We start from the raw sequence: 27,412 nt of genomic DNA on the forward strand, positions 1-27,412 counted from the left end.
AATAAGGCATCACTTTTATATTAGCAAAAATGCTCTTTACTGCACAAAAGAAAAACAAACTTCTGCAAAACAAAAGCCTGATTCAAACTTACCTTCTGCATGTAGTTACTGTTATAGAAGAAATAAGTACTTTTCTTCCTTATTAAAAAAAATGTATGAAGTAATTTCATTAAAATCTGATTAATTGAAAGACATTTCAAGAACCTTACAGGACTGGTTTGAGGTTTTTTGTATGATTCAAACAATCTACTGTTTTTGTACCATTAGCAGCATCCCAGATTTGAATTGAAAATAGGACTAAGCACCCTCAGACACTTATTATATAAAAGGAAAACACAGTGGTGGGTTTTGGTTTGTTGTTGGGGTGTTTTTTGCTTTAATACAGGCAAAATATCATGTCAACCACTCATTTCCTTGACAGATTTTAGTGATATCTACTAAAAATTACAAGTATAATAAAATGTTTTTTTAACATGTTTGAAACCAAAAATCAAAAAATCAAAAAGGTTTTGCCTGAGACCTATGTGGACATTCAATTCTACTGTTTTCAGGCAGACTCTGGACAAATCAGACAAATGCCTAAATCTTAAACTGTCAATGTTATTTATATGACTCAACTGTTCAAATATGGGATAAACAGAATCGATTGTAATCCCCATACACATAATAAACCACACTCTTGTTACATGATATATGTTGTTCAAAATCTTTTTCTAATTGAAATTAAGTCCAAGGTTTACCACTTGCAACATTTCCCAACTCTCTATACATTTCAGTTGCGGTTTAGCCTCACTTAGGCTAAAGGCTGATTTCTGATGTTTTGTCACTGATTTCTTTCTCTCATGATGGCTCATCACTTTCAACCTGTCTCTTCTTATTTTGACTGCCATCTGTGCTTTGCACTGGCTGCATAACCTCTAACTATATTTATCATCAGACTCAGAAGGACAGAAAGAGATGATGAGTTGCTTGCTCTGAGGTTACAGTGGAAAAACATTACCCTTCTTGGGATCACGTTGTCTTTTAAAAAGTACACTTTAGTATTTCTCCATAATGCTGTGGAGTAGAGAAGTAATGCAGACACTTTGCTTCCTGGGTACCTGTGCAGTGAAATATGTCAGTCTGAACATACCAAAAGACAGAACTGTTTGAAATCTTATTGCTTTCTGTTCCCCTTGAATCATGAAATGTGACTACACTGGCCATGCACCATGATCTGGTATAAGTGCCTTGAAGAGTAATTTGGTGAAAGACAGCCTGCAAAGACTGCATGAATTATGGCTCTTACCATTAATGCATCTCTTTGCAAAAAAACTGATGAATCACAGGAGGAGTCTGAAAAGTTTTAATGCAGTTTTGGTGGTATGAAAGATACATATGAGGTATTACCCAGAATTACTACCTAGGTGGGAGCTTAGACTTCTTGCTTTCTCTATCTTAATCATTTATCTCTGTCTTAACCCCTGACTTTTTCTTCTCCAATCTAAGTCCTTAAACTTCAGATTTCTCTTTTTATTATATTTTATGAATGCATGTTAACAATTTATATAGGTATCTGGAGAAGAGTTGTTTTGTTTTGTTTTGTTTTGTTTTTCTTTTGGGTAAAATCATTTTGGCAATGCACAACAAGTGTGCAAGAATAGTATAAAAAATGAAAACACAGTGTGGCAGCAATTTGGAAAATGGACCAATATGTCTGTTTTTAGTGAAGGCAACATCTTAGAGTTTCACCACTGGGGCATGAGATCTACCAGATTTAATTTCGTCTGTTTCTTCTCTGCCTTAGTTTCTTCTTCTTTCTGTCAGTTCAGACACAAAGGTGCAGCACATACTGCCTTTTCTGGTAATTTTGTCTCTAGGAGGATTGTTGTATTTGGTACTGAATTACTTTCAACTCTGATTATTTTTATGGCATTGAGATTTATATGGCTAATTTTAAGTCCCCAGCTCAAAAATAGAGCACCTAGTGTATAAAAATTATGAAGTCTTTCATAAGGATTTATAATTATTATGGTACCTTTTTAACTAATGCATGTCAAGGTAATTCAACTGATTTTAATGGAGTTATTTCAATTTACACCAGTCAGTCATCTGGCCAATTATGTCCTATTGTGATAAGGACAGAAAACTGAAGAATTTAAATCTATCTTGGCTGTGACAACTGACTCAGACAGTGAGGAAAAAATAACAGACACTGAAGTATTCTTGTTCGTACACATGTAAAGCTGCTCTTTTTTCCAGATAGCATATTTCTTCCTGTTAGCAAATTTCCATCTTAACAATTATAGGCAGAAACCACTAGGTGCCAGTGTTACCCAGACATCAAGAAAAAGCTTTGTTGGAAATGTTAAAAACAACATGAAAACCAATGCAGATAAACTCTTTAAATGAAAATAAAGCTTCTGCATCTTTTCAGCTAAATAAGACTGCATTAAGTGTTTTGAGATGATTACTTTTCTAGAAGTAAAGGCACTAAATTGATATGCATTGACAGAAACCCACATCAAAACAACTTGATTGCAGGATACATTCTGTCAAAACCCCACATAAGTACACAAAAGCTGCTGTGTCATCTTCAAGACCTTATGAATTGCACCTAGGATCATAAGACAGAACCAGAGTCTGCATTTTGCAAAGTATATGCAGCTCAAACATATGGCATGAATAGCAGTTCACTGCTAAGATTGACATTTTACAGAAAAAGCTTGTTTCAGATCAAGGTAGAATTTACATTCCAAGTCCAACCTGAAGTTTGGCTTGACTCATTGGTATATATCAGAGTTTTCATTTGGGTTTGTCTTTCCTCACTGTCTTGGTCTTCTGAAAGCTTTTCCTCTAAAAGAAAAAAAAAAAATGGAAATCTATTTAAGGAGATGGATCAGCTAGAGAGAGCTGATTGCTGGTGCATGGGAGATGCAAATGCAAATCTCTGACTAACCTGCACTCATCTCATTTGCAAGAGATGAATCTCACTCATTTAACTTCAGACATCTACACTGTAACTGTTTACATCCATGCCAGTCATCCTGGCTTTTTTGATGTAGAGAAGCAGTAATTTCCTGACTATGATTCATCTTGCCTATTTCAAAAAACACCTTAGCATAAGATGAACTGCAAAACAAACTTAAATGATTGATTTGCTCAGGAGATGAGTTTTACACTAAAGACATCTTAAATTTTGTCAGATTAATCTTCAACCAAAATGATTTTCCAATGTCTAATTTTTAGTCAAATCTAATGTTTTGCTTTTGTTCTTTCTACAGCCATTAGACTTTGAAACAAAGAAGGCATACACCTTTAAGGTGGAGGCCTCTAATCTCCATCTTGACCATCGATTTCACTCAGTGGGTCCATTCAAAGATACTGCCACTGTGAAGATAAATGTATTGGACATGGATGAACCTCCAGTGTTCAGCAAGCCCATGTACACGATGGAAGTCTATGAGGATACACCCGTGGGGACCATTATAGGTGCAGTGACAGCACAAGACCTTGATGCTGGCAGCAGCTCAGTTAGGTAAGAGAGCTTTTCCTTCTTCTCTAATTCTCTGACAACCCAAAGCACTGCTGACAGACCCATGGCAAAGAAATTAGCATGAAGATATAAAATATACCAAGTCTATATACCAAGAACTGTAACAGATAACTGATCTCTGAGAAAATATTGGAAGGACATGCTCGTTTGGGTGAATTATCTGGAAAAATACATTAAGAAATGTATTAAGTGCTCACAGCTTCTTATCATACTGATCATGTAAGTTACCACACACTGACATGACTTCAGAGATGGTGTGTTAAGACTAAGGAATAGCATGGTGTCTGGGTGTCACAACTTACTGGTAGAAGATGTGATATTTGCTATAAATACTCCTCTAGGTTGAACACAGACATGTCGGGGAACTCTCAGGTGTTTAATGTACAATCACATAACTCTGACTGGCTCACAAGTCACAACACACCTCCAGAGAGAGTGAGGCAGCCCAATCCATGATTTTATAGCTAACCTGGTACACACCACTAAAGTAGATTTTTCACACTGTTTTGTTAGCCCATGCACAGCCAGCACTTCTCCAGGAAATGAGTTGGCAGGTAGAAGCTGAGAATGATTCTCAAGGTGGAGCAGGAAGTTGGCTGAGAGCAGACCAGCCCCAACTCTGCAGGATCTTCTCGTCTGGTCACACCTTTCCTTTAGCAATGCTCAGAAAGTTTGAGACAAGGTGTGCTTAGGTCTGGTCCTCTTCACCGGGTCTTCCATAAAAATATCTCCAAAGTACAGCAGTGAAAAAGGCAGCTTTACATGTTACATTTACTTGAGTTAGATCTCAGTGGGTGACAGAGCTTCCCCTTTCACCAGGACCACTTACTCCCTACATCTGGCAAGGAGCAAATGCTCTGATAAATAATCATCACATTTGTCTTGGCTGAGGCTGTGGGGACATGATTGCTGACCAACATGGCTGTGTTCAGCACAAGGAAACTCCTGCCAGGCAAGCCTCTCATTTATTGTTATAGCTTATTTTCATCAAATAAAAAGGAGAGGGCGATCTGGTATACAAATGTAATACATTGATTTTGACAACCTGTTTACAGCCACATTAGAAAGATTAAAGTGAACCAGAGCCATGTGCCGATAATGAAGCTCCTTAAAGTTTAGACGTGCACTAAGATATAGGCAGTTGTTAACGTGTACTTCCAGTACCAATTTGTGCTGGGCCTATCTGACTTCAAGAAACATTTTTACCCCCAGATTTTCGTAAGAAATATTGAAGGCATAATCCATGTCATCAATCTTTATTATTAATGTTTAGATGGGACCATGACAGAACAGTAAAATGCCACTAGTGTCTACCTAGTGTATTACCATGTAATACCATGTGTATTTGATTGCAAATGGAATTTGGACTTTTTTAATCCATGTTTGTTAATTATGTGTATTTTGACTCAGTACTTATATTTTCAAAATATACAACAAACATGCTAGTTGTGATCATATTCAAAAATTTAACATACAACAGTGACTGTTTAGCTCCTACTTTGTCAGTTCACTGTTAATTTTTGCTTAAAACTGCTGTTGCTTGTTTCACATTTTTTTAATAGAATGTTAATATTTTTTTTAAATATAGAAATCAATTTTTTCATGAGTCTGTGACACATTTTTTCTCTGTCAAAGGATCAAAACCTTCAGTAACAAAGACTGAAGTCTGAACTTTTTCCCTGGTGGTAGCCTTTGAAAATAGCCCCAGTGAAGTCAATACTCTGTTGAAAAGCATACTCTCTTGCAACCAGATAGAAAGCCTTTAATCACGTTGTTGAGCACTTTTTCATATGACAGTGGAATCATTTGGATGTATAAACAGTCTTCAGTAAGAGTTTTTCATTTCACAAACGCTCCTAGGAGACTCAAGTGCTTTTTACTGATTCTGTATTTGCAACTACGCAAGGAAAAAAAATTGTTTCTCTATCCACATACTCTCTCTTTATCCATATTCTGTGTTCACTGGAATGTTGAATCCTAAGCCATTTTATAATGTCCGTGTCTACATTTTTTAACTCTGAAATCACTACTTGAGTGTGCAAATGCCCGTTTACAATTAATATACCTACATTTTAGTTTCACTTCTTGCTGACCCCTTACACCAATAAACTGCCTAAGTCCTCCAAGAGTCACATTTATGAGTTGATTTGGCTGGTTCCTGCTCACATGAAAACATGAACTATGTCTCAGAATGTTCTGGTGCTCTTCAGTGGCGTGACTTTTGGGCACATGTTCATCTACATGACTTACATTCAGTCATATTTTCCACCTGTGCAGCAATGTCCTGCCCCAGTACAACAGCCCAGATAGGTTTGCCCCTGTGTTCCCAGCTAATCCTCTTCCATTGCTGTAGCCACCACCACTCCAGGAGTGAGTGTGGAGATAGAATACAAGCCACTTTTCTTATTCAGACATCTCTAGGACTAGTTGGATGGCTTTCAGTTCTGCAAATAGACTTGACTCTCCTCCTTCAGCATTCATTGTGTAGAACTCCACACAGCACCTTTCCATGTCCAGTGGTTTCCTACCATGCAGAAATACCCATCAGTAAATAGAGCATGGCCTCTTTTATTCTGGGACAACTTGTTATATGATGGTTCTTCTTGGATACTTTGAGGCACCTTCCTCCATATGGTCATTGTGCAAGGGGCATCCTCTGGATCTTTAGGGACTATCTTTGGGGTTTCTTTATGATTGTTTTGTAATTGTCTGCTTATATGCAGAAACAGCTTCTTGCTTTTTTTCTTTTTTTTTAAAGTTTTGTTTTGTTTATACTTGAACTGCTTTGGCTTTTTTTTTTTTTTTTAATTTCTTTTGACTTTTTTATTTTTCGGCTCATCTGGGGAGCTGGTGGCAAAGCCACCCCAAACTCTAAACCTCAAAGAAGCTGAATCAACATGAGAAAGGACATGAAAACCCACCAACTTCTCCTGCTGCAAGGAAGAGACTAACCTCAGAAAGATTCCCATCTATTCTGCCTGAGTGGCTACACTAACTTCTGTTCCTCCCCTTCCCTGAGACAAAGAAGGGAAGCTTCCCTCTTTGCTACAAACTATGCTGTCTGGTGTGGGGTTGGAGTTAAGTTTTTGAAATTTCAATATCTAGCATTTACTCAATCCTTTGCTGTGCCTTCAGGCACCCTTTCATTTTTTTCTTTGTTAATAGAAAACTGTTGTTTGGGACTTTTTATCACTTTCACCCACTAGGATTCATTTCTCTCATTGGCAAACAGGATTATCAAAGCCATTCTCTTTAGAGAAAATGCTCATTTCATAGTATTTTCTCCTAAAATTTGTCCCTAAACCTAGACAGGGACATTATCACTTTTTACCTTACTATAGACCACTTCCAGACCACTTATAATTCTCTCAAGTACTGGATACCTTCACGTGCAGTGATCCACTTTCCTGGGGAATTCACAAGATCTTCCTTAAATGGATCTCATGCCCTCATACTTTAGACAGGCCATCACCAGAGACTGCAAATTGCTCTGTCTTTTCCAGACAGAAATTCCTCCTTAAATTTCCCCATCTTTAGGAAGGGATTTTAGCTCTTGTGGCTTCATGGCCTTCTAATTGTTGACTGTCAGCCCTGTTATCCCAGCATCACCTGGCTGGTGATTGTAGTCTTTCTGCAGGTCTCAAAGTTCTAATGAGGTCAAGGAACTGGTTACTTCAGGTTCCTGTTTGGTTTGTCTCACTCCTTCAAATTTCTTTGTTGAAGGACCAGCTTTTTCATCTGACCTCTCCTCTCTTGATTTTCTTCCTCCTACTCCTCCTTCTTCCTTCTCTTCCTCCCTTTCCTCCCTTTCTTATCAATGATATGGACTTGTAGCTTGCCTTATCCATTATTTTGTTTTCACTACTGGTGCAAGTAGTGTAGTTGCCTTGGTTTGAGTCCCTGTCTCAGCCATAGTGTCCTCAAATGTAATTTGGGTTCCTGCCTCAACTACAGTCCTCTGCAAGGACTGAACAGTGGCTCAGCAGGCACATGTCAGGCCCCAGCACAGGGCAAGAACCTGCTGGCTTTCACTGGGCTGAGCAAGGCACTTTCCATCACTGATGGGTCAGTTTGTCAGGGTTGGTCATGTGTTCAGGTGTAAAGTCACAGGTAACTGCAGGTAATAACCATCCTAGGAACTTGCCCAAAAATTTCCATGCACCCTGCCACCCAGGAACTGGATGCCTCAGGGCACATTCCAATATCTCCATACTTAAAGTTTGTTTTCTCTTACACCAGGATGACACCAGATTCCACAAATCCCATAGTGTGCCAATAATATTTGTTAATGCTATTAACAGCACTAAGAAGCTTAAATAAGGATGAGCAAAGACCATGGGAGCCTGCATTATAAACCCATTCACATCAGCCTTGGGCAGGGAGAGGGAGTTGTATTTCCTCATCATCCACAGAAGATCTCTCCCCCTGCATAACAAGGCTGCCACGTCAGGGCAAAGCACAGAGACATTGTTTGTGTTACCATGCTCCCAGCAAACTCAGCAAAACAAAGAGATATGGAGTGCAGCTGACAAACCTTGTGTCCCACAAAAGAGCTTGCTACTCAATAACTGCTATTACTATAGCATGCAATATAGATGGATAGATAGATAGATAGATAGATAGATAGACAGACAGATGTATAGACAGACAGTTAGACAGTCAGATAGACAGAGAGAGAGAAAGAGATAGAACTGCCTTTGTCTCACTCCATGGGCACTAAAAATGACTGTGGTGTGTTGACCTTGGAGAAATGCCACATTCCCACCAAGCCACCCTACCACTCCCCTTCCCAGCTGGATGGAGGAGAGAATATAAGATGGAAAAGAGCTTGTTAAGCCAGTTTACCAAGGCATGAATGAAACTTTGTGCAAGCATAAGCAAAGAGAAAAAAAAGGTTTATTTCCTGCTTCCCATCAGCAAAGGATGTTTAGCCACTTCCCAGGAAGCAGGGCTTCAGCACACATATTGGCTTCTCTGGAAGGCAAAAATGCCCCATCTTCCTCCTTCTTTCCTTAGGCTGATGTCATATGGTATGGTCTATCCCTTTTGTTAATTTAATTGGCATAGTTGTGTCCCCTCCCAGGATCTTTGGAAATGTTGGAGACACAGAGTTGGTGCTGTACTAGAGCTGTTCAACAGTAACCGGTGTTACTGTTCAAAACACCGGTGTGTTATCAACAACTTTCTAGGTACCCATGCAGAGCACAGCACTGTGAAGTCTGCTATTGGAAAATTAATTCCATCTCAGCCAGACCCAATACACCAGTGCATAAGTATTCAATATTCCATAAGTTTTATATCCTCTAAATGAAAAAAACAAACAAAAACCAGCAAAACAAGACCATAAGTTTGAAGGCGTTGAATGTGTTTACAAGTTCTTGTTGTATCTTAACCAGTTATGCTCTGTTAGCTGTTTAAAATCTAGATTATCTCATAGATCTAAAGAATTACTTCATCAATGTCATCGTATTGCAAAGGATTCCAAGCAAATTCTGAGTAAATATGCCCTCCTAACAAATGGGGAAAAGCAAATAATGCTCTTTGAAGATGTAGCCCATACAGTTACTGGATAGTACCAGTAATAATACAACCACTGGTTATAGTTTCTCTACAAAATTCATTCATTTTTTGTGAAATGTTTTCCTGCAATGGTTTAGCCATTAAGAAGTATGTAACAGGAAAAAAAAAAAAATAGCCAATAGTCTGCCAAACAATAAAGACTGGGATAAAATCTGCTGTGTATGCAACAGAAGGCAAAACTCCAGAGAGTAAGGCAAGCTAGAACAGCTCACATGAAAAGAAACAGTATTTGTTCCAGCAACTAAATCCATGTTATCAGACAAAAATTTTTCGTCTGTTATGTTAGGCACATCAGGAAGGGGGAGATAACGACTAAGGATGAAAACCGGATTCAGCTGTTAAAGAAAAATATTTTGCTGGAGGACATTGAAAATGGCGAGGGTTATATTGTTTTTCTCTTTTTTTCTGTTACTGCTATCAAATTTTTAGATAATTCAGAAGCCTTAAAGGTTTGTTTTGTAGGAAGGTATTTGCTAGAGATGTTGGAGTAAAAGGGCACAGAGCATACATTTAGTAATGAGCAGGAAATTAAGCACAAGGAGAAAAAGCCGCAGGTATTCAACACCTGCAAGGGTGACTGGCTTTGCAGCTGTTTTGGAACATTACCCCAGTGCACCTAATTTTCAAACTGTGTTAAATCTGGAGCTTATGTGTCTCAGGTGATCTGTTTTGTCTATTCCCATTTTATCCATAGTGCTTCAAGAAATGCTCAGCATACATGTTAAGGTGAAGTCCTATGTACTTTTTGGACATTAAAAATCCCAAAGCACTTGCAAAAATGGCTCTGATCTCATTTTCTTCTCAGACTCCTCTAGTTTATTACAGTTTGAAGATGACTGGGAGGAAAAAAAAGCTGCTCTCCTGTACTGTTTTACAATGTCTGTAATTTGTAACTATGCAAGTTTTTGGTAAAGATCTTTGTACTTCTGCAACAAGGGGTTTTAAGACTTCCTAAAAATTGCTGGTTTTATGCATCCATACAGCATGAATATTATACACAAAGCTGTCTAAATAACAAGAAAGCAGAAATGGAGGGCAAGACTGAATTACCTGCAGTACCTCCTAGTGAGCTCCGTCTAACACTGTGTGAGAGAAGTTCAACAACTTTGCACTGACACGTCTGAAGTTGTCAGATTTCCATGGAGATGATCTTCTGGCATAAAGTATACGAGCATTATTGTCCCTGATGTGAATCCCAGACGACTCTAATTAACAATGAGTTCCATATTCTGTGCCAAAACACTGTCCTTCAAGTTTTCTCTGCTTGATTCAGGCATTTTGCCTTATGAACTGAAAGAATCACCCAAAGCTGTGGGGACTGTGCATTTTCTTGACGAAGTCCAGAGTAATAAAACTGTGATTTTAAAGTAAAAAGCCATTTGTACTATCTGTTGGTCCTCAGTATCTTGGGAATAAGATTGTATTCCCTTCCCTGCAAGTGTTTGTACAAGCACTGACAAGATGAATTAAAGTATATGTTTGACTTTTCATTCCCATAATTCTTCCGACTTTTTCGTGCCTACATTTTTTTAATTTACTTATTCTTCAAAAAGAAATGTCCCACCCTGTGACATTAAAACGTATCTTACAGTTGCATACATATATAGACAATCTGGGACATCCAGTTCCAGCACCTCAAGTGTCTTCATTTAATAACAGATTAAGTAACAGCTATTTTTCTGTGTATGGTATCATGCTGGAGAGAAACAAGGCAGTTTTGTACAGATAAGAGATGTTGAGATGCATGAATTTTGGTTCCTTTTCAGCTGCTCTGGTGGTTTTGTACACTTCTTGCTCTGTTGCCTCCTGGTTTTTTCTGATGTAATTTTAGCTCTACTCCATCCTTTGCATTTTATGAAATCCCTGTCATACACCCCACTTTTAAAACCTCTATTCCAAGTTCCAATTAATCCAAAATATCTAATTTAAATCCTTGAAGAACTACTTCTCAGTTTCTGCTGCAGATGCCTTGGTATCGTTTTCTGTCCTCCTACCAGCCCAGTTTTCTTTTATCTCCTATGCTCTGTCTAATAGTAGTCTCCTATTCTACTGTCTTTCTCTCATGGCTGGTTTCTGTATTTTTATTGCTGAACCATCTCCCATTAGCTTCATTGGTGTCCTGCTCTACCCTCTTCTTTTCTTCTGCTGAGGACAGACACCTTTTTTGATCTCAGTGTCTTGATGTATATGTTTCACTTTGTTCCAGCTACCATCTTCTTTTAAAAACTGGAAGCTGAGTTTCCCTCCAACTTTTTCTCTGAATCCCAAGGTGTATAGTTGGCAGACACATCTGCTCTTTCTGCACCATCCTCTCCTTTCCATTCTCATTTGGCTCAGGGGGCACCAAGCTACCATATACTCAACAAGATTCTCATCTACTTACCTTTCAGCAATGAACTCCTACTTCCAGCTCCCACTTTTCCTCACTTTCTGACTCTTCCTCTATTCTCTGTTTTCTAGCTTCATGACCTCACGCAATCACATCCTTTACTCCACTTCCCTTTTCCTGTAAGCTTTGCTCCTATGGTCCCATGTACTGCTCTGCCATTCTCTCGGTTTGAATGACCTTCAGCAACTGTGTGGTTTTAAGGAACTGGACAGAAAAGTGACCTCTTCAAACACAAAAGCAGGAAAATCTTTCTCTTCTGTGTATAGATTCTGTGTCAAAAGGAGCTGTTTTCTAGCAGCACAGTCTCTGCTTTACCCTTACCATGAAACAAGGTGTGAAAAACAAATTATTGTGGCAATCCCCTTCCTAGTAGTTTAAATTATTATATTTTATGTTACACTTGCAATGGATTAGATTCAGACAGTTATCACAGCTCATCTGGTAAGTGGCTCAGTTGTATCAACTCAGGGTCTGTGGTACATTGATTCAGCGATCGGCTTGGAGCTACCACAAGAAGAAACTACAAAAAAAAAGGTGTGAATTTGTCTTAACCTTAATCTTCAATCTATATACTTAAGGCTGAAGAGATCCCACATGATCAGTGGGGAAGGTAAATGTAGTCACTCATTAGCTCTCTGTGATGTCTGCAGAAGGTTCACTGGAAACAGATGGAGTTGTGCGTTTAAAAATCCTGCCTTGCAATTCTGGGACACATGCAGACTGACATTTTGATCTGTGTGGGTTTTCTTGAGCCTGGCAGGAACATGGAGCAAAGATAAGTACTTTCTGGCACAAGTCAGCAAGACTGTACTAGTAAAAAATCAGACCTTTCCAAATAAAAGGCTGGTGGGATTCATTTGGCATGCATAAATTTTCCTAGATCAACTCCTGGATGCACTTGAAGCGTGAAATATTATTTCCTAAGTCCAGCAAGTCAAAAGCAAATGAAAACAAAGTCTAAAACTGAGAGAGGCCAGTAACCTTTATTTACAGTTAGTAATTCATCAACTTACTGAAGCTTGTGAAAAACAGCAAGTGATCTTCTGTTGGCATATGCAGTCATATTACGCTATAAAATGTCAGTCAGGAGATTGAACTGAAATAGATGTGTAGTCCCAAGAAGTTAATGGACTCCAGCTCTCAGTGAATGCCCTGTTTGTGAGGAAAGTGGATGCTGGAAATGAAGAAGTATGCATTCAGATCCAAGGCAAAGAGCAAACAAGGAAAACTTTTAAATTAATCAAGAACAGCTAAGTAACCAAAGTGAGGGGAAAGGAGAAATATGATCATAATAGTTCATAATAGTTTCTGGTTTATTTCACAGCACTTGTACCACCTGGTGATGTGATTTTATAAAGCCAGTTCTCATCCCAGAGACACAAACTGCAATTTTACCTCAAATAATAATCTTCCTGATTTTTCATCAAGAACTGTTATTCCAAATTTCTTCAGGAATGTATTTCTCGAGGATTCTAGAAAGCAACTGTAAGATTAAAACAGAGCTTTAATGACTACAGCTATTATTATTTCACCTCAATTGGTGAACCTCTCAGGGCTTGAAAGAGAATTATGAGGGTTCAGGACTTAAAATTATGTCTAAGAAAAACCTATGTGCTACAGGGAGGAGTGTTAGTTGGCAATCTGAACTTGCTACACCAAGGCCACCCCAAAGCTATCTCACTAGTATAAAATAATAAATAAGCTTCCCAATATTTTTCATTTAAGGTCTTTCATCCTTGTCCACAAGGATAACTACTACTGCAACTTGGCCAGATTCCAAGTTCTTTCCTTCTGAATTTGTCCTTTAGGTGTATTTGTAAGCATTGACTATAATTTTCTGCCCTAAAATACTCAAATTTATTATTATGTTTAAATAGTTATTGCATACAGAGTTTCTTATATATTTTTCACTTCGTTGTTTTCAGTTTAAATAGTAAAGTTTGAGCAACAGGGTTTTTGAGAGTTTTACACTTTTTGAGATCTCTATGTTTTGAAGTTTCAGTCATATTCTGACTGTAGACACAAACAAATCTCAGATATTTCTACTTTTACTGTGTCCTAATTCTGGGCTTCTCACTACAAGAAAGACATGGACATACTGCAGGGAGTCCAGAAAAGGGTCTTGAAGATGATGAAGGAACTGGAGTACTCTTTCTATGAGGAAAGGCTGAGAGAATTGGGAATGTTTGGTCCAGGGAAGAGAAGGCTTAAGAAGGTCTTATAAATTATATAATATATAATTTAAGTAATAAAATTATAAATGCACTTAGTGCACATAGGAGCACCTGAAGGGAGAGTGCAAAGAGGAAGAGACAATTTCTCAGTGGTGTCCAGGTACAGGACAAGAGGCAGTGGACACAAACTGAAACACAGGTTTCCTCTGAATATCAGGAACAGGAAACAGAGAGGTTGACCAGGCACTGGCACAGATTGCCCAAGCAGGTGGTTGAGTGTCTCTCTGTGGAGATATTAAAAAAAACAACATTTGGGGTTGATCCTGGGTGAGTGGCTCTGCTCTCACAGATGTCTCTGCTTGAACAGAGGGTTTGGACGAGATGACCTCTAGAGGTCCCTGGCAACCTCCACCCTTCTCTGATTCTGTGACATTCATCTTTAATAAGCTGTAACAGAATCTTTGGAAAATAAAGGCAGGGAATCATCTATGATGGCTGAAAAGACTGCTGTCAGCATTTATTGAAATAGTAAGTATACAGTTCTATAACAGATTATTTTAGAAAATAAATCTGAAAATAGGAAGGAATTTCCTATTCCTATGTTTCCTGTGAAGGAAATACAGCACAGAAATTCAGCTCAGATAGAAGGAGAGAGGAACCAATTTTAGAAATAAGTGATGAGACCTGATGTTGCTCAGGTCAGACCATCATGATGCAAATGGGAGTAAGGAGATGCTTACCCAGCAACTTTTGCCTGGTGCCTTCACAAAATTCATAAAACCCTTGAAAAGGTGACTTTATACTTATACTGACCTCTGCAGATTCTGCATTCCTCAATACATCAGAGGTTAGGGAGGAGAAATGAAAGTGGAAAATGCAGCAGCTCTGCAGGATCAGAGCTGTTCTGAATAATCTCTAATTTTATAAGCACTTCACCAAATGAGCTCCAAAGCAGCACAAAGAAGCCTCCAATTCTTGACTTCACTGTTTCTCCTTGCAGATCCAGCTGACAATCCAAGTGAATCCCAACTGATGATCTAAGCAAGCAATAAATCTTTTACTGTGTGCTGCAGTTTCTGCTAGTCAGCATGGTTATTTTATTTGCTTTTCCTTTGCATCAGCATTTTACTTCAGCTTTTTTAATGGATAAAAATATAAGATATTTGTTCAGATTTTGGTTCTAAAAGATATAGAACAGAGTTAATATTTATGTATTTACACAATGCAAAAGAAAACAATCAAAGATTATTTCTATTGGATATATGCCAGTAGACCAGCTCCCCTTTATAGTATTTATGGTATTTAATGCCTTAGCACTTAGGAAGACAAAGCATTCCAGGCCAGGCATGGGAACAGAAGCCCAGAAAGCACCTCTGTCTTATCCTTTGGGATTTATGTCAGATGCACCCAAGTGCAAAACAAAGTTTAGGCTTCTCCTGAGGCTATCTGATGGAGTCATAGCATCTGCTTTTCCTCTCTCAGCTTTCTTAAGGGTTGAAGTATCAATTCAAGTTTACTTGTTCCATCTTTCTATATTCACTCTGTCCATTAGTAGAGATACTCATCCAGACACTCATCCCATCATGCTCTTACCCCATCTATAACCAGCAAAGCTCTCTTCACCAAGTGTGATATGTGCCCTCTGGTGCCTGCGTACCTCAGTGAACGCAGGTGGTGGGTTCTTCCTGATATGGGCTGGATGAAAGGGGAAAGAACAGACCATGGGCACCTGGGCAGAAGTCAAATGCACACCTTTCAAAATCAGGGTGAAGTGGTGCTCAGGGCTTATAATATCTGGTGTTGGTATAGAAAGTGCTCTACTGCTTTCTCACCATAGCCAAATTGACTGCTTAGCCAGGGTGAGGGTGTTAAGTCCAACATGCCTTCAACTGCTGCTCACAGTCCAAAAACTGAGACTTAATTAAACTGTAGGACAAAGCTTTCCCTCTGCCTGGATGTCTTGCAGCTCTGCCTGCTCAATGAAGCAGGAAAAATGATGTTGAGACTGAATAAAAACAATGTGTTTTCCAAATGACAACAGCATTTGATAAGATAGTCAGCTGGTAATGAGAAATGCAGAGCAGACACTGGAGCTGACTGCAGGGTCAGATAGGCAAATGAACAAAACTTTTAAAGGCAGAGGGAAGAGAAATTACAGGAAGTTGTAGACAGGCAGAATTGGCAGTTTGAAAGGGCTGATAACTGAACTACAGTACATTTTAATTCCTATATTATCTAGAATGCTTTACTAAAATTACTATGTAAGATTTATAAGGCTTATGAAAAGTTTAACAGCTTCCCTCGTTTGACTCTGACCCATTATTAGTTTGGCTGTCTGCAGACACTGCTTTCCTGTCAATTAATTTGCCATAATGGTTGATCTTCTCCAAAGAGGCAGAGTATAATTTATTTGCACTGATACAACTCATTCCAGATCAAGTAAGATACTGACTGCTAATATCACTGAACCATCAACCTCCTGATTAAAATCACAGAAGTAAGGAGCAAGTATGAAGGACTGTGAGTCCAGTCAAAAGGTATGCCAAAGACTCAAACTGAATTTTCCTTGTGGGAGATCAAGTGTTACATGAAAGACATGAAAATGATAGGCATGGAACAATGACAAGAATCATTCATACCTTCTTCCAAGGTGTAGCAGTTCCTTTCTCCTGTTAAGTATCACCACCTGATGAACACTATAGAAAACACATTGTGGGTAGGCTGAAGTACAGATCACAGGATAGCAGCCTGACAAATTACACTGCTGACCTCCTTTGGAAGAGGGTACAGAGACAGAAACTTATTTGGGCTTCTGTCAAACTAATCCCAAAATTCTCTGCTTCTTAAGGCAAAATATTTTAACTAATGCAAAACTATCCTTCCAAAAAAGGAAGGATCACTGGGATCTTCAAAAGCACTCAGCCTGGACTATCGCAAAAATTTTATCTCCGGGTTTTGTGCATTTGAAAATCTCTGCAAAATCATGTAGAAATATGGATTTTTGTGTGAAATGCTGAAAGAAAAATCACAGTAAATCTGACAAAAATATTTTAGTATTTCAGTAAACTTAGGAGTGCAGTTTTTTTTAGGTGTGTCAAGTGTGATGTGGTATAAAGACAATTCTGGCACTTCTATAGCATCACCCACACAGGCATCTCTAATTTTTGATACCTTGTAACAAAGCAATGCCTTAAACACTTTCAGTGTATGCTCTCCTTGTTGGTTGTGCATTATTATGTGACAGTAAAGGTACTTAGAGCAAGTTAGACCAACTGCATTGGCTGCTCATTTTTGATTGCATTTTATTATGCAAACTTATCATCACATTTGAGGTGGTTTTTGACATCAGTTCTGCAAGCACAACTGAGCAATGACCCATTTGTGACACTGGTTAGGTCACAAAGCAGCCGAAACCAAACTACATTTTTACAAACTCTCCCTTTTCATTTGAAAAGGAAATTGCATTTGGGAGAACTACACGATAATGTTGATTCAAAGCAGGAAAGGAGGTCAGGATAGGAGACAGCTATTTAACCTAGAATAGCAGCAGAAACTCTCCGGTGACTGTGTCTGCCTGGACACTTTGGAGAAATTTCTTATTAAGATTTCATGGCAATAGTTAGATAATAGTGAATGACAGTGCTGATTCCTTTTCACACTTCAGATAGAACTGGGTTTTCCCCATTGCGGGTTTTTTTTTTCATTTGTTTGTTTCTTTGTTAATGTTTATCCTCTATTTCTAGTATGCTCCCTAAAAAAGAAAAACAAAACCAACATATTTGAGACTTTTATGTATTGGTAGGAGTAGTTCTTCTGGGATCTACTTGTTATACATGAGATTACTGAAGGGATATGATCTGACAGCAGACCAGTCCAGGTTTCCTTTGCTCTGACCTCTAATGCCTCCCAGTCCAAGTTTCCTTTGCTTTGACCTCTAATGCCTCAGCAGTGTTCTGAAGATACTCAGTAAAGATACAGAGATTTTCTGCTGCCATTAAGGGAGATGGCTTATAAATTATTTAAAACATATAAACAAAAAACCCACCGCAACATAGTGGAACGGCATCAGCTATGTGAGAACATACTTTTTTTTTGGTTAATGACAGACAAATTTTACAACAAAACTTCAAATGTTACTTTGCTGTTATTAGTGTTAGATTTTTCTAATAGTTCTTGATATGAATATATCAGATGATGGTTGTATGTGGAAATAGGTAAGTTTGATTGCATTTACTGGCTTCAAGCAAAATATCACAATATTAAACCCAGGGTATTAAAACTGGGAGTTCTGCACATGAGAAGTCCTATGTATTTTCATTATAATAAGAAATTTATTTCTTAGGATATTTTATATTAACAGAGTTTATCCAATAACAATTACTTTTATTTTTTAAAATATCTAATATTTCACTCATATAATAGTGTTTATGCATACAGCACAACAGCTGATGGATTGTACCATGTAAACAGGCACAGATTGTATAGGCAGTTAAAAATTATTGTGATTGCATTAGCACAGGACAACATGAATGATATACATAACCTACTTGCTATTGTTGAGCCAGTAGTACACGAGACTTTATTGCATATTACTATGCTGCACAGAGGAGAAAAAGATTCTTTATCATTTCTGCTCCTGTAAAAATGTGTGAAACAACATTTTCAAGTTAATAGAAAACCACAAGAAACAGAGTCAAAGTTAATATTTAAGTCAAAAGGAGGTATGGAAAAGGAACTAAATTAATATAATACTGATCCAAGTGCTGTAGCCCTGAGAAAGACCGGAAATTTAACAATCCTATCTGGTCATAAATACTCAGATGACTGTATCATTTAGCACAAGAAAATAAAATGTTGTGCTAAATTTATTTATACCTGTTTGAACTTCATGACTTCTTTAGGCATGCATGGGTTACAGCGACAAGTGGGAATGTGTCATTGTTGAGAAACGAAGCAGACAAATGCCAGGCAGACTGTGCTGATGAATTCTTGCAGAGGATGAGTCTCTGTACCCTTGTGATGCAGCAGCTCACACAGGACATCTGACTCCTCCAGCAACCCTTTGTTCCGTGGCTGGCTGGGACTCTGAGAGCAGGGACCCATGTACTTTTGAACCATTTTTTTGCAATAAAAAGAACTGCTCAGCAATTAGAAAAGCTTATGCTGGAGTATTTGATTCAATATTTTTACATTGGGGACTCATTTAAAAAATTCTTGATTATACTTTTAGCAAAATCATGAAAATCACTCCTCTGTGTTAACTGGAACAGAAGATACTTCCAGTAGTCAGCAGAAGAGCTTAGTGCTTACCTTTGAGACGAGCAATAAAGTTCTGACATAGAGTTTCTCATATTTATGCATGTAAATATGGTGATAAGATTTATTTGAGTTTTACACAATGATAACTCAGTGAATAGATTTAGAGTTGCAGGAGGGAAATTTTAGCTGCAGGATGCAATTTTGGAGGACAAGTGGCTTGTATCCTTCAACACATTGCATTCTCTAAGCTTTTAACTTCCTTCAGGCTTGACTTGAAGTCTGAATTTTTCATTTCTCATTGTAAGAGTGACCTTTTCTTCTTTTCTGATGTTTTAATAATGGAAATCTTAAAAAGACCCCCCAAAAATTGTTATATTTTAAAATATTTGTAACTGTATTTATGATGAGTATGATTGGTATGATGATACTGATTCCTATTTAGCAGAGCTTACGATTACAGAGACTATAAGGACTATCATTCCACCTTTCTAGAAATTTCCTTTACTGCACAATCTCTATTAAATTACCCAGCTTGCCTTTTTAGTACCAAGTGATAGCATTTCCATCATTCCTCTGTTGTGCAGCATAATATACATCACTGACAGAAAGATTCCGCTACAATACATAAATTTTCCCGAGTTTTGGCCCTTCACTTCTGTGTGTTCAAAAAAATCCTACCCTCCCCTTTCTGCTGTTGAAGTTCTTCAGTTATTTGTACACTGTTATCCTGTCTGCCTTTTTTCTTCTCTTATCTAAGCTAAGCATATGTTAGTTCTTTTAGTCTTTCCTTATGACTTGGAAATTCCTAGACCCAAGACAGTTTTTCTTGTTTTTCTGTAAGCTCTAATTTTTTTATATTTATCTATTGACATAATGCCCAGGACAAAATTGTATTGTAGAGGTGTCCTGTTCTCAACATCCAGTTATATGCAGAGATCTAATAATTTCAAGCCACAGCACATGATTATTCTACTAATGAAAATTTATTTGGGCCTTCAGGTAGTCTCATCACACCTAGAATCTCATTTGTATTCTTCCAATCCCTCACCCCTTTTGCCATTCCTGCTTTAATGCTCCTTTCATCTATTTAATTATACATGTATTGGAATTACAAAAAAATCTTAAATTATCACAATACCAAACTGAATTCTATTAGCTTTTATTTATGTTCCCAATGTTTTTAGGCTACTATTTATTATTGCTGATATGATGGGTGGTATTTATATATCCCAAGTTGTCAAGGACCCTGAATTTAATTCAGTTGCAGTTTAATTTTTAAATAAAACTTAAAGTGAATGCAGTTGGAAAAATTTAAGGTCATATACACAAGTAGTGATCTATCACATATCAAAATTTTTTATTATATCCCTTACCTTTTTTTGCAATATTTTTCTTCAAAAATGTCAGTGCTCTAAGTCACTAGGTAGTAGAGTAAGCAATGTGCTTTACATCAGCAAAGTGTGAGTTGAGACAAAATATTTTTCTAGAGCTCCTCTATCACCTGGTTACTTCTCCCTCTCAAACTAAAAATAATCAATAGGAATTTCTGAAGGAATGTTTATTGAGCACAAAAGCACAATGATCAGAAGCCATTAACCTTCAATTATCTAATTTTTTATTATTTTATTATGCTGATCTTATATTGCCACTTCCTTTTTTATCTTACACCTTATCTATTATCTGTGCTTTAGCAGTCTTTAAGGTCAATCCTTGAGTTTCACCTCTTTGGCACTTGGCCCTAACATTCCCAGTGTAGCTTTAAAGCACTTTTCTTCCTCTAAAACACATGCACTTTTAAATGTCTTACCTTGCTCATTTCCTAGCTTAAATAACATAATCATAACATCAAGAACAAGCATTTCCCATAACAGACATAAGAAATATTCCCCTCCACATTTTTAAGACCAAAAAATACATCCTGAGTACTAAGCTTCACAGCCTCCTTAGCATCCTGCCCCCTCCCATCCCTTCAGAGCATGTTGTCACATGGGTTTCTCCAGCAGCACAGGACAGCTGTCCAGTTCTTTTATTCATGGCATAACAGCCTGAAGCAACTACAGTTGTCTGCTGGATGGCTCAGAGTTCCTGTTATCCTCACAAGGATGACCTGCTGTCACTCATGTATTCAATAGCACTCCATCTGCATCTCCTGTGCTGCAGCAAGAGTTAACTCTGCCTTCCTTGCTGTCCTCTTCCCTTTGCAAGGAGGTGAACCCTCTTCTGTGGGAGTGTTCTGTGAGAGCTCGTGAGGGACATGCAGCCTCACTGTCTAGCCAGGATGAACATCCATAGTTCTTGGAGCTATTAAGAAGTCAGTGTGGATTCTGGGTGAGCCTTACAGGCTTGAATCTTGTAATTTTATAAACTGAATAGCTCCATTCTGTCTCTTCTATCCTGCATGATGTCCAAATGCAGCTATTCTTGAGACAACTCAGAGAGTGTTAGCAAAGATATACCCTTCCACACACTCCCTGCCATCAACAATATAACCTGGAATACACTTCTCTGCTGGAAAGAATATTCAGGGAGACATATAAGTCAAAATTTCTTCCCTGTCAGTGAATATGAAGGATATCAGTGTCTGGTACTGAAAGCTGCCAGGCAGGCCTGTTCAGGGGCTTCTGAAAAATAATTCTGCTTTGTCCTATAGCAACAAGTAAGTTCTCCCTAACTTTTCAAGGAAAGAAATGCCTCTTAGGATTAGTGCACTTATCCATGGTCTGTCTTGCAGGCACTCTGAGCAGTCAAATAAACCAACCTCAGTTGCTTCAAACTGCTAGAGCATGACTGGAAGATCTAGACAGCTGTCCTAATACCAGTATTTCAACAGTGTTCCTCTGTGTATCCCAACCTCACAAGAAATGTCAGGCTTTATGTCCCAGATATCTGGGTTTATCTCTGGAAAGTTACTGACTTTTCTGGTTGGAGACATTTTCCCCATTTCTCCTCTTCTTCCAAGTGTTTCCTCCATGTTAAGAGCAGGGCTCAGTCTATGCAGTTTGCCTTAGAAAGAGAGCTGTTGCTGTCCTATTTACAAAAAATGGCACACTAAGCATCAGTGTGTGAAAGTGATTTCTGCCTATAAAAGGAAACTACATTTTCTTAGGGCCTTTGCCAAAAGTGACCTCCCCTTGGGGTGTCTCAAAAAACTTCTGTTTCAAGACCAGATAGATGGTCTCCCATTCACTATTTTCTTAAGCTTTATAGACTTACTGATGAATTGGTAATAATTCTGTGTCCAGAAGATCTGCCTGTAAAGGGATTTTCTGCTAGGTATGTTTTCTTGGGTACTATACATGGAGAACCAATGAAAGGAGGAAGAATGGATGCTTGTTTGCAGCTTTTCCTGTCAATTTATCTGGTTTAGACTATACATCTCCAATAACAATGCCTATACCTCTCCATTCTGTAGTCTAATTGAATATGTAGATTCTTAAAATGAGAGAAGCTGAAACAACATGCCTAGTTTAAGCTTATGTGCAGCAAATGGAGAGAGAAGGAAGGGATGTCTCTAAAGATAATGCCAAAATTAAAGTAAGTAAATAAAAATACTAGCAGTGATGACAATAGTTTTCACACTATTAACACAGTGAAGGTGAAGGCAATGAATTTGGAAGAACTGCTATAGTACTGCTTTTATCAATGTGTTTAATTCCCATTTCCATGGAACCCACGAGGAATTCTGCCATACAAACCAGCAGGAGTAGTGCTAGTCTTGCAGTCCTTACTGCAGACTTTGATCCTGTTGATGCTTATGTTTAGGCACACTGGGCCTGTGCATGAAGTTAATCACCTGTGTGAATGAATCCAGACAGACAATCAGATTCTGATCCTACAAATATTCGTGCTTGAACTTCACTTCAAACACAACAGTGTTCATGCTTAATATCTTTTCTGTACTTTCAAAGCCTCCTGGTGAAGGAAGCCATACCCTACACGGTGCTTTTTTCCCTGGCTCATACTGTGATGTGCAGGGTACTCAGGCAAAGTTAATCTTCCTAAGGAGAAATAAAAGCCAAGTTGCTTTTTCATGCTTTGAACTAATTTATTTGTGTGTTGCTGCATATTTAATTTTGGAAGAAATTATAATTTATTAAACATGAAAAGCCTGACAGAATAATTTTGCTGCTCCTGAGAGAGTATCTTAGGGTAATGATATTTCTAATAAATGGTTTATATATTTTTTCATAATTTTAATGTCAAGCAAATTTGAACAAAGAGATTGAAATTACAAATGTGGGTAGATAATAATATCATATTCAAGAAAATGTGCCTGCTCAACTATGCAAAAGGATACATGCTGCCTTTAGCAAACCACTTCTGAAGCTTTTCAATTAAAGCTGTAAGCTGGTAATGATGACTGTCAAAAGACTAACCTATTCCATCTACATATAGGATTTTTTTTTGTGATTTTGGTTGAACAAAATGTCTCCAAACAAACACATCACCTTATTTGTGGCTTTTTTGCTCTTCGAGTCTTCCAGAGCTTTTGGCATTCTTAGTACCAAGTAGAAATATTTTCCTTGTGAATATGACATATTCTCCTTCCTACCATTGCTTCCTCCTACAGAAGTAAGCAAACAGAGTGTTTATCATTCCATTCCCTCTATATTAAATACATAAATAACTCTAATTAGAGATAAAAAAACAGCTTTTATTCTTATTCTCGCTGGTTTACATGAATTGAGGTGTGATAGGAGTGGTTCTCTAGGCTTTATAAGATTCTGAATGTACTTGTTGTTGAATGCCATTTTGTTCTTATTGCCTACTGCTCACAAATGGCTTTCTCAGTTTCATCCTGCCTGGTTTTTGAGAAACTCTATCAAAGTATGAAGAGACTAACAATGAAAAGGAAATTAGTAGCTGGCGGCAATTGCATCAGAAAAAATATTATTCTGTTTTGACTGCAAACAGTAGTATCAAATGTGAAAATAGACTTTCAAATTAATTAGCATTTAAGGGAAATGGGTTTGGGATAGCTATCACATTGCTTTTAAGCAGCTGTGTTTACAGGTGCATCTCTGCTTTCTATTCCTCACTAGAGAAAAATAAGAAGTAAGTAGACATTTCTAGTTTTAAATTTGTTCTTTGTTCATGCTTCTTGAAAATAAAGGATTAGGAAAACAAAACAAAATAAAACAACACAAAACAATGGTATTTACCTGTTCCTCACAAGTTCAGTGAAAGGTACCTATTCTTCACAAAGGCAAAGTGTTGTTTATTGATCCTATATATATGCGTGGGAATAAGCATACTCTTCTCCATCTCCCTTGCTCTTACCCTGCCAAAATCCTTTAGGACACCTCTTTGTGAGGATATGTCCAGCCCACTGCAGCTAAAAATGTATGTAAAGGGACTGGATCTGGCACACTCTTTGTCACCATCCATACCTCAAGCCCTATTTCACATAGCTTTTCTCTTTTTCCCTCTAAGCCTGTATAGTACAGTCCCAAACTGGCTGATATAAGTAATCAGGGTCACAGAAGATTTCATCAGCTTCTTGGGACTTCAAGGTTTTCAATAATCTAAACACCAGGAGTATTAAGTCTTTTATTATATCTTATTATTTCCCCTTGAGCATTCCAACTCTGCAAAAACAGAAATAAACAAATCATTCTTTATTGTCTTCCTCCTGAAAGGATGGTAATAGCTGGGAAGAGAAAAATAACAAAACTAGAGGTGGCTACACTGCTGCTATAATAAATGAGTAATCTTTGCACATTTGCATCTGCTTTCTTTAATATTTTTCACATACAGATACTTCATGGATTGGAAGAACGATGTGGACAGCTACTTTACAATAGACGCTACTGAAGGAACCATTGCTACAAATGAATTACTGGACAGAGAAAGCACAGCACAATACAATTTGTCTATAATTGCAAGTAAAGTTAGTAAGTATGACACAAACTGAATTAATATGCTAATATGGTATTTTTCTCAGAATGTAATGCTCAGGTATAAATATAATGTGAAGAGTGCTTGAATTGCCAAGAGTTTATTTAAGAAGGTTCAATGAATAACATTTTCCCAGACTTGTGAGGATAATTGTGATGTTCAATCAGCCCTGTTTACTAAGGTTTTGCTAGCAGACCTCATGTAACCACAGCTCCCTTAGAAGCTGAAATACATTTTGTCAGCATGGAGAGCATGAGGAGCTGAATGCGTGACTTACAGTTCTGATTTCTGATTTTGTAAGTCACTTCATATGAAATTAGGTTAATCAAATAACAGGTCTGTCAATGTGCTTTTTGAAGAAAAATTTAGAAATTTAAATTTAGAAAAATGTAAAGAGTCATTTGATACTCTGATAAAAAGTAAACTAAAATTAAGTAAGATTTGATGTTCTAAATGAACTAATCTGTGTGCTGTACCACTGCTCTTTTATCTCTGCCCAAAATTTTATGCCTAACCCCTTCTTTTCTTGTCCTACATGATTTGTGGTGGGATAATTTAAATTCTTGTCTTTGTGTCTTCTGGATAATTTAAATTCTTGTCTTTGTGTCTTCTGCATAGCCTTTTTTTTTATAAGAAGTCCCTTCTTCCACTATATAATTTAGCTGCAACTTTCTTCATTGCCATCCACATGTGTGGCATTTCTCATTCATGTCTCATTGTCGAACTGTAACTCTCATAAGTGTATCTCACACTTTGAGTACAAGCCTTGTGGTCACCCAACAGTTGTGCAAAGGCCACAGAATTCTTTCTGTTGACATCAACAGGCTGTAGGAGAGGGTCCTGCTTTATTTCTTATTCATTCTATGTTTATATGTCAGAAAATGCAAGTTTCTGTAGCAAATAACATGTTTTCTTTAATGTATTGCTTGGCTGAGTCTTCAAAAGTTAATACATGTTACTAACAGGAAGAGGGAGATTTGGGAAGCAGAGATGGTACGTATTATTTCAGATAAAAACCCAGATTCTTAGTTGGAGTTATCTCAAGAAGAACCATGGGCTCACTCCTTATAACCTGAAAATATAGAGAACACCAGTCAAATGAACACTTGAATTTCATCCATAGATTGGAAAAGACATAGACTAACAGAGAAGCCTAAGCTGTCAGAAGTGGTTGAGTTCATGGAAATACATGTGCATGTGCGAGTGTATATTCACAGAAAATCCAGCAGAACTGCAATTTGTTTCCAGAGAAACTGAAAGGCAGGCAGACACAGAAGGAAGCTCTCATCATGGTATATCTTTCAGTAAAGCTTAACTATTTAGACTTAATAGTGGGCAAAGGATATTTGAGATTTGTAATTTTTTTTTTTCCTGCAGTAAGGAAAAAGTTTTAATAAACTTGATTTAAATCTGTTTATTATTCCCAAGAGTAACTAAAGATTTCTAAAAACCTGAAATTTATTTGTCCATGGACATATATATAACAGTATGACATTTAAGCAGAGCTGTTACAAACAGGATATATTTTGAAATCCCCAGTTTTATCAATTGCTATGTTAAGAATCTGCACATAAAACATAGCTGTGCTTCATTGCAGCATATCCCAAAATATTTATACATTGACCATTATCTATAATGGCAACAACAATTTCCTTATCTCTACTACAATAGTGAGGAGGATTTGAGGTGTAGTAACTGTCAAAACATTATGTGCAATTGTCTGACTAAGAGCATAGAAATAAAGGTGGAGGATTGAGGGATGACACACCGCACAAAGGAAAATATAACAGATAGAGAGAAAATAAAATTGAAAAAGATTGAGGAGAAATTGCTATATTTGAAGAATTACTGATACAAAAAATTGCTGTCCAGTGTTGACACAGAAACTGAAACTGTCATTCCTTATCATAGAAAAAACACACTGAGAAGTGCCTTGACATATACATGACTATGTAAAAAGGTGGCCCAGTATTGAAATTAGCTGCATAAACTTTCTTCAGAAAAGAACAGATAGTATTGTTATTGAAGTATTTTCACTTCCTGGTGATCTTATCTCCCTGTAAGGACATATATGTATATATATATATATATATAGATAGATAGATAGATAGATAGATAGATAGATAAAATTTATAAAATAAAAATAAATAAGTAGACCCATAACCAGTAGCAGACATATGATGTTATTTAAAAACTGCATTGCTGAAATTTTGTTTTCTCATTGTGAGAGAATAGCAACAACAAAACCTCCCACACTTTTTAGTCACATCCTAATGGTCATTCTATAAACTAAATTTTCTTGAATTGTCCCTGAATGGAGATGTTTTTAAGCAGGAGATGAATGATTGTTCTGCAGACATGCTGATGATGAGACATACACAAAGAGGGCTGAATACAGAACATCCCTAACCCCTTCATAGATAATAAAATAAATACGTGTAATTTATATTATAGTATATATATAATACATATATATTATGTATAATATATAACATATAATATATAACATATAATATATAACATATAATATATAATATATAATATATAATATATAATATATAATATATAATATATAAC

At 37.3% G+C, this 27,412-nt stretch overlaps 1 protein-coding gene across 1 annotated transcript in view; it reads left to right on the top strand.

Moving 5' to 3' along the window:
- The window catches only part of CDH12 (cadherin 12), a 231,235-nt gene that overhangs the window by 183,674 nt on the left and 20,149 nt on the right, over positions 1-27,412 (top strand). The window contains exons 7-8 of the mRNA XM_015619585.3: positions 3,264-3,517; positions 24,695-24,831. Coding sequence (XP_015475071.1) covers positions 3,264-3,517; positions 24,695-24,831 — 391 coding nt within the window. The remainder of the gene's footprint in view (positions 1-3,263; positions 3,518-24,694; positions 24,832-27,412) is intronic.

This window comes from Parus major, chromosome 2 (genome assembly GCF_001522545.3).
Source record: "Parus major isolate Abel chromosome 2, Parus_major1.1, whole genome shotgun sequence".
Classification (NCBI taxonomy): Eukaryota; Metazoa; Chordata; class Aves; order Passeriformes; family Paridae; genus Parus; species Parus major.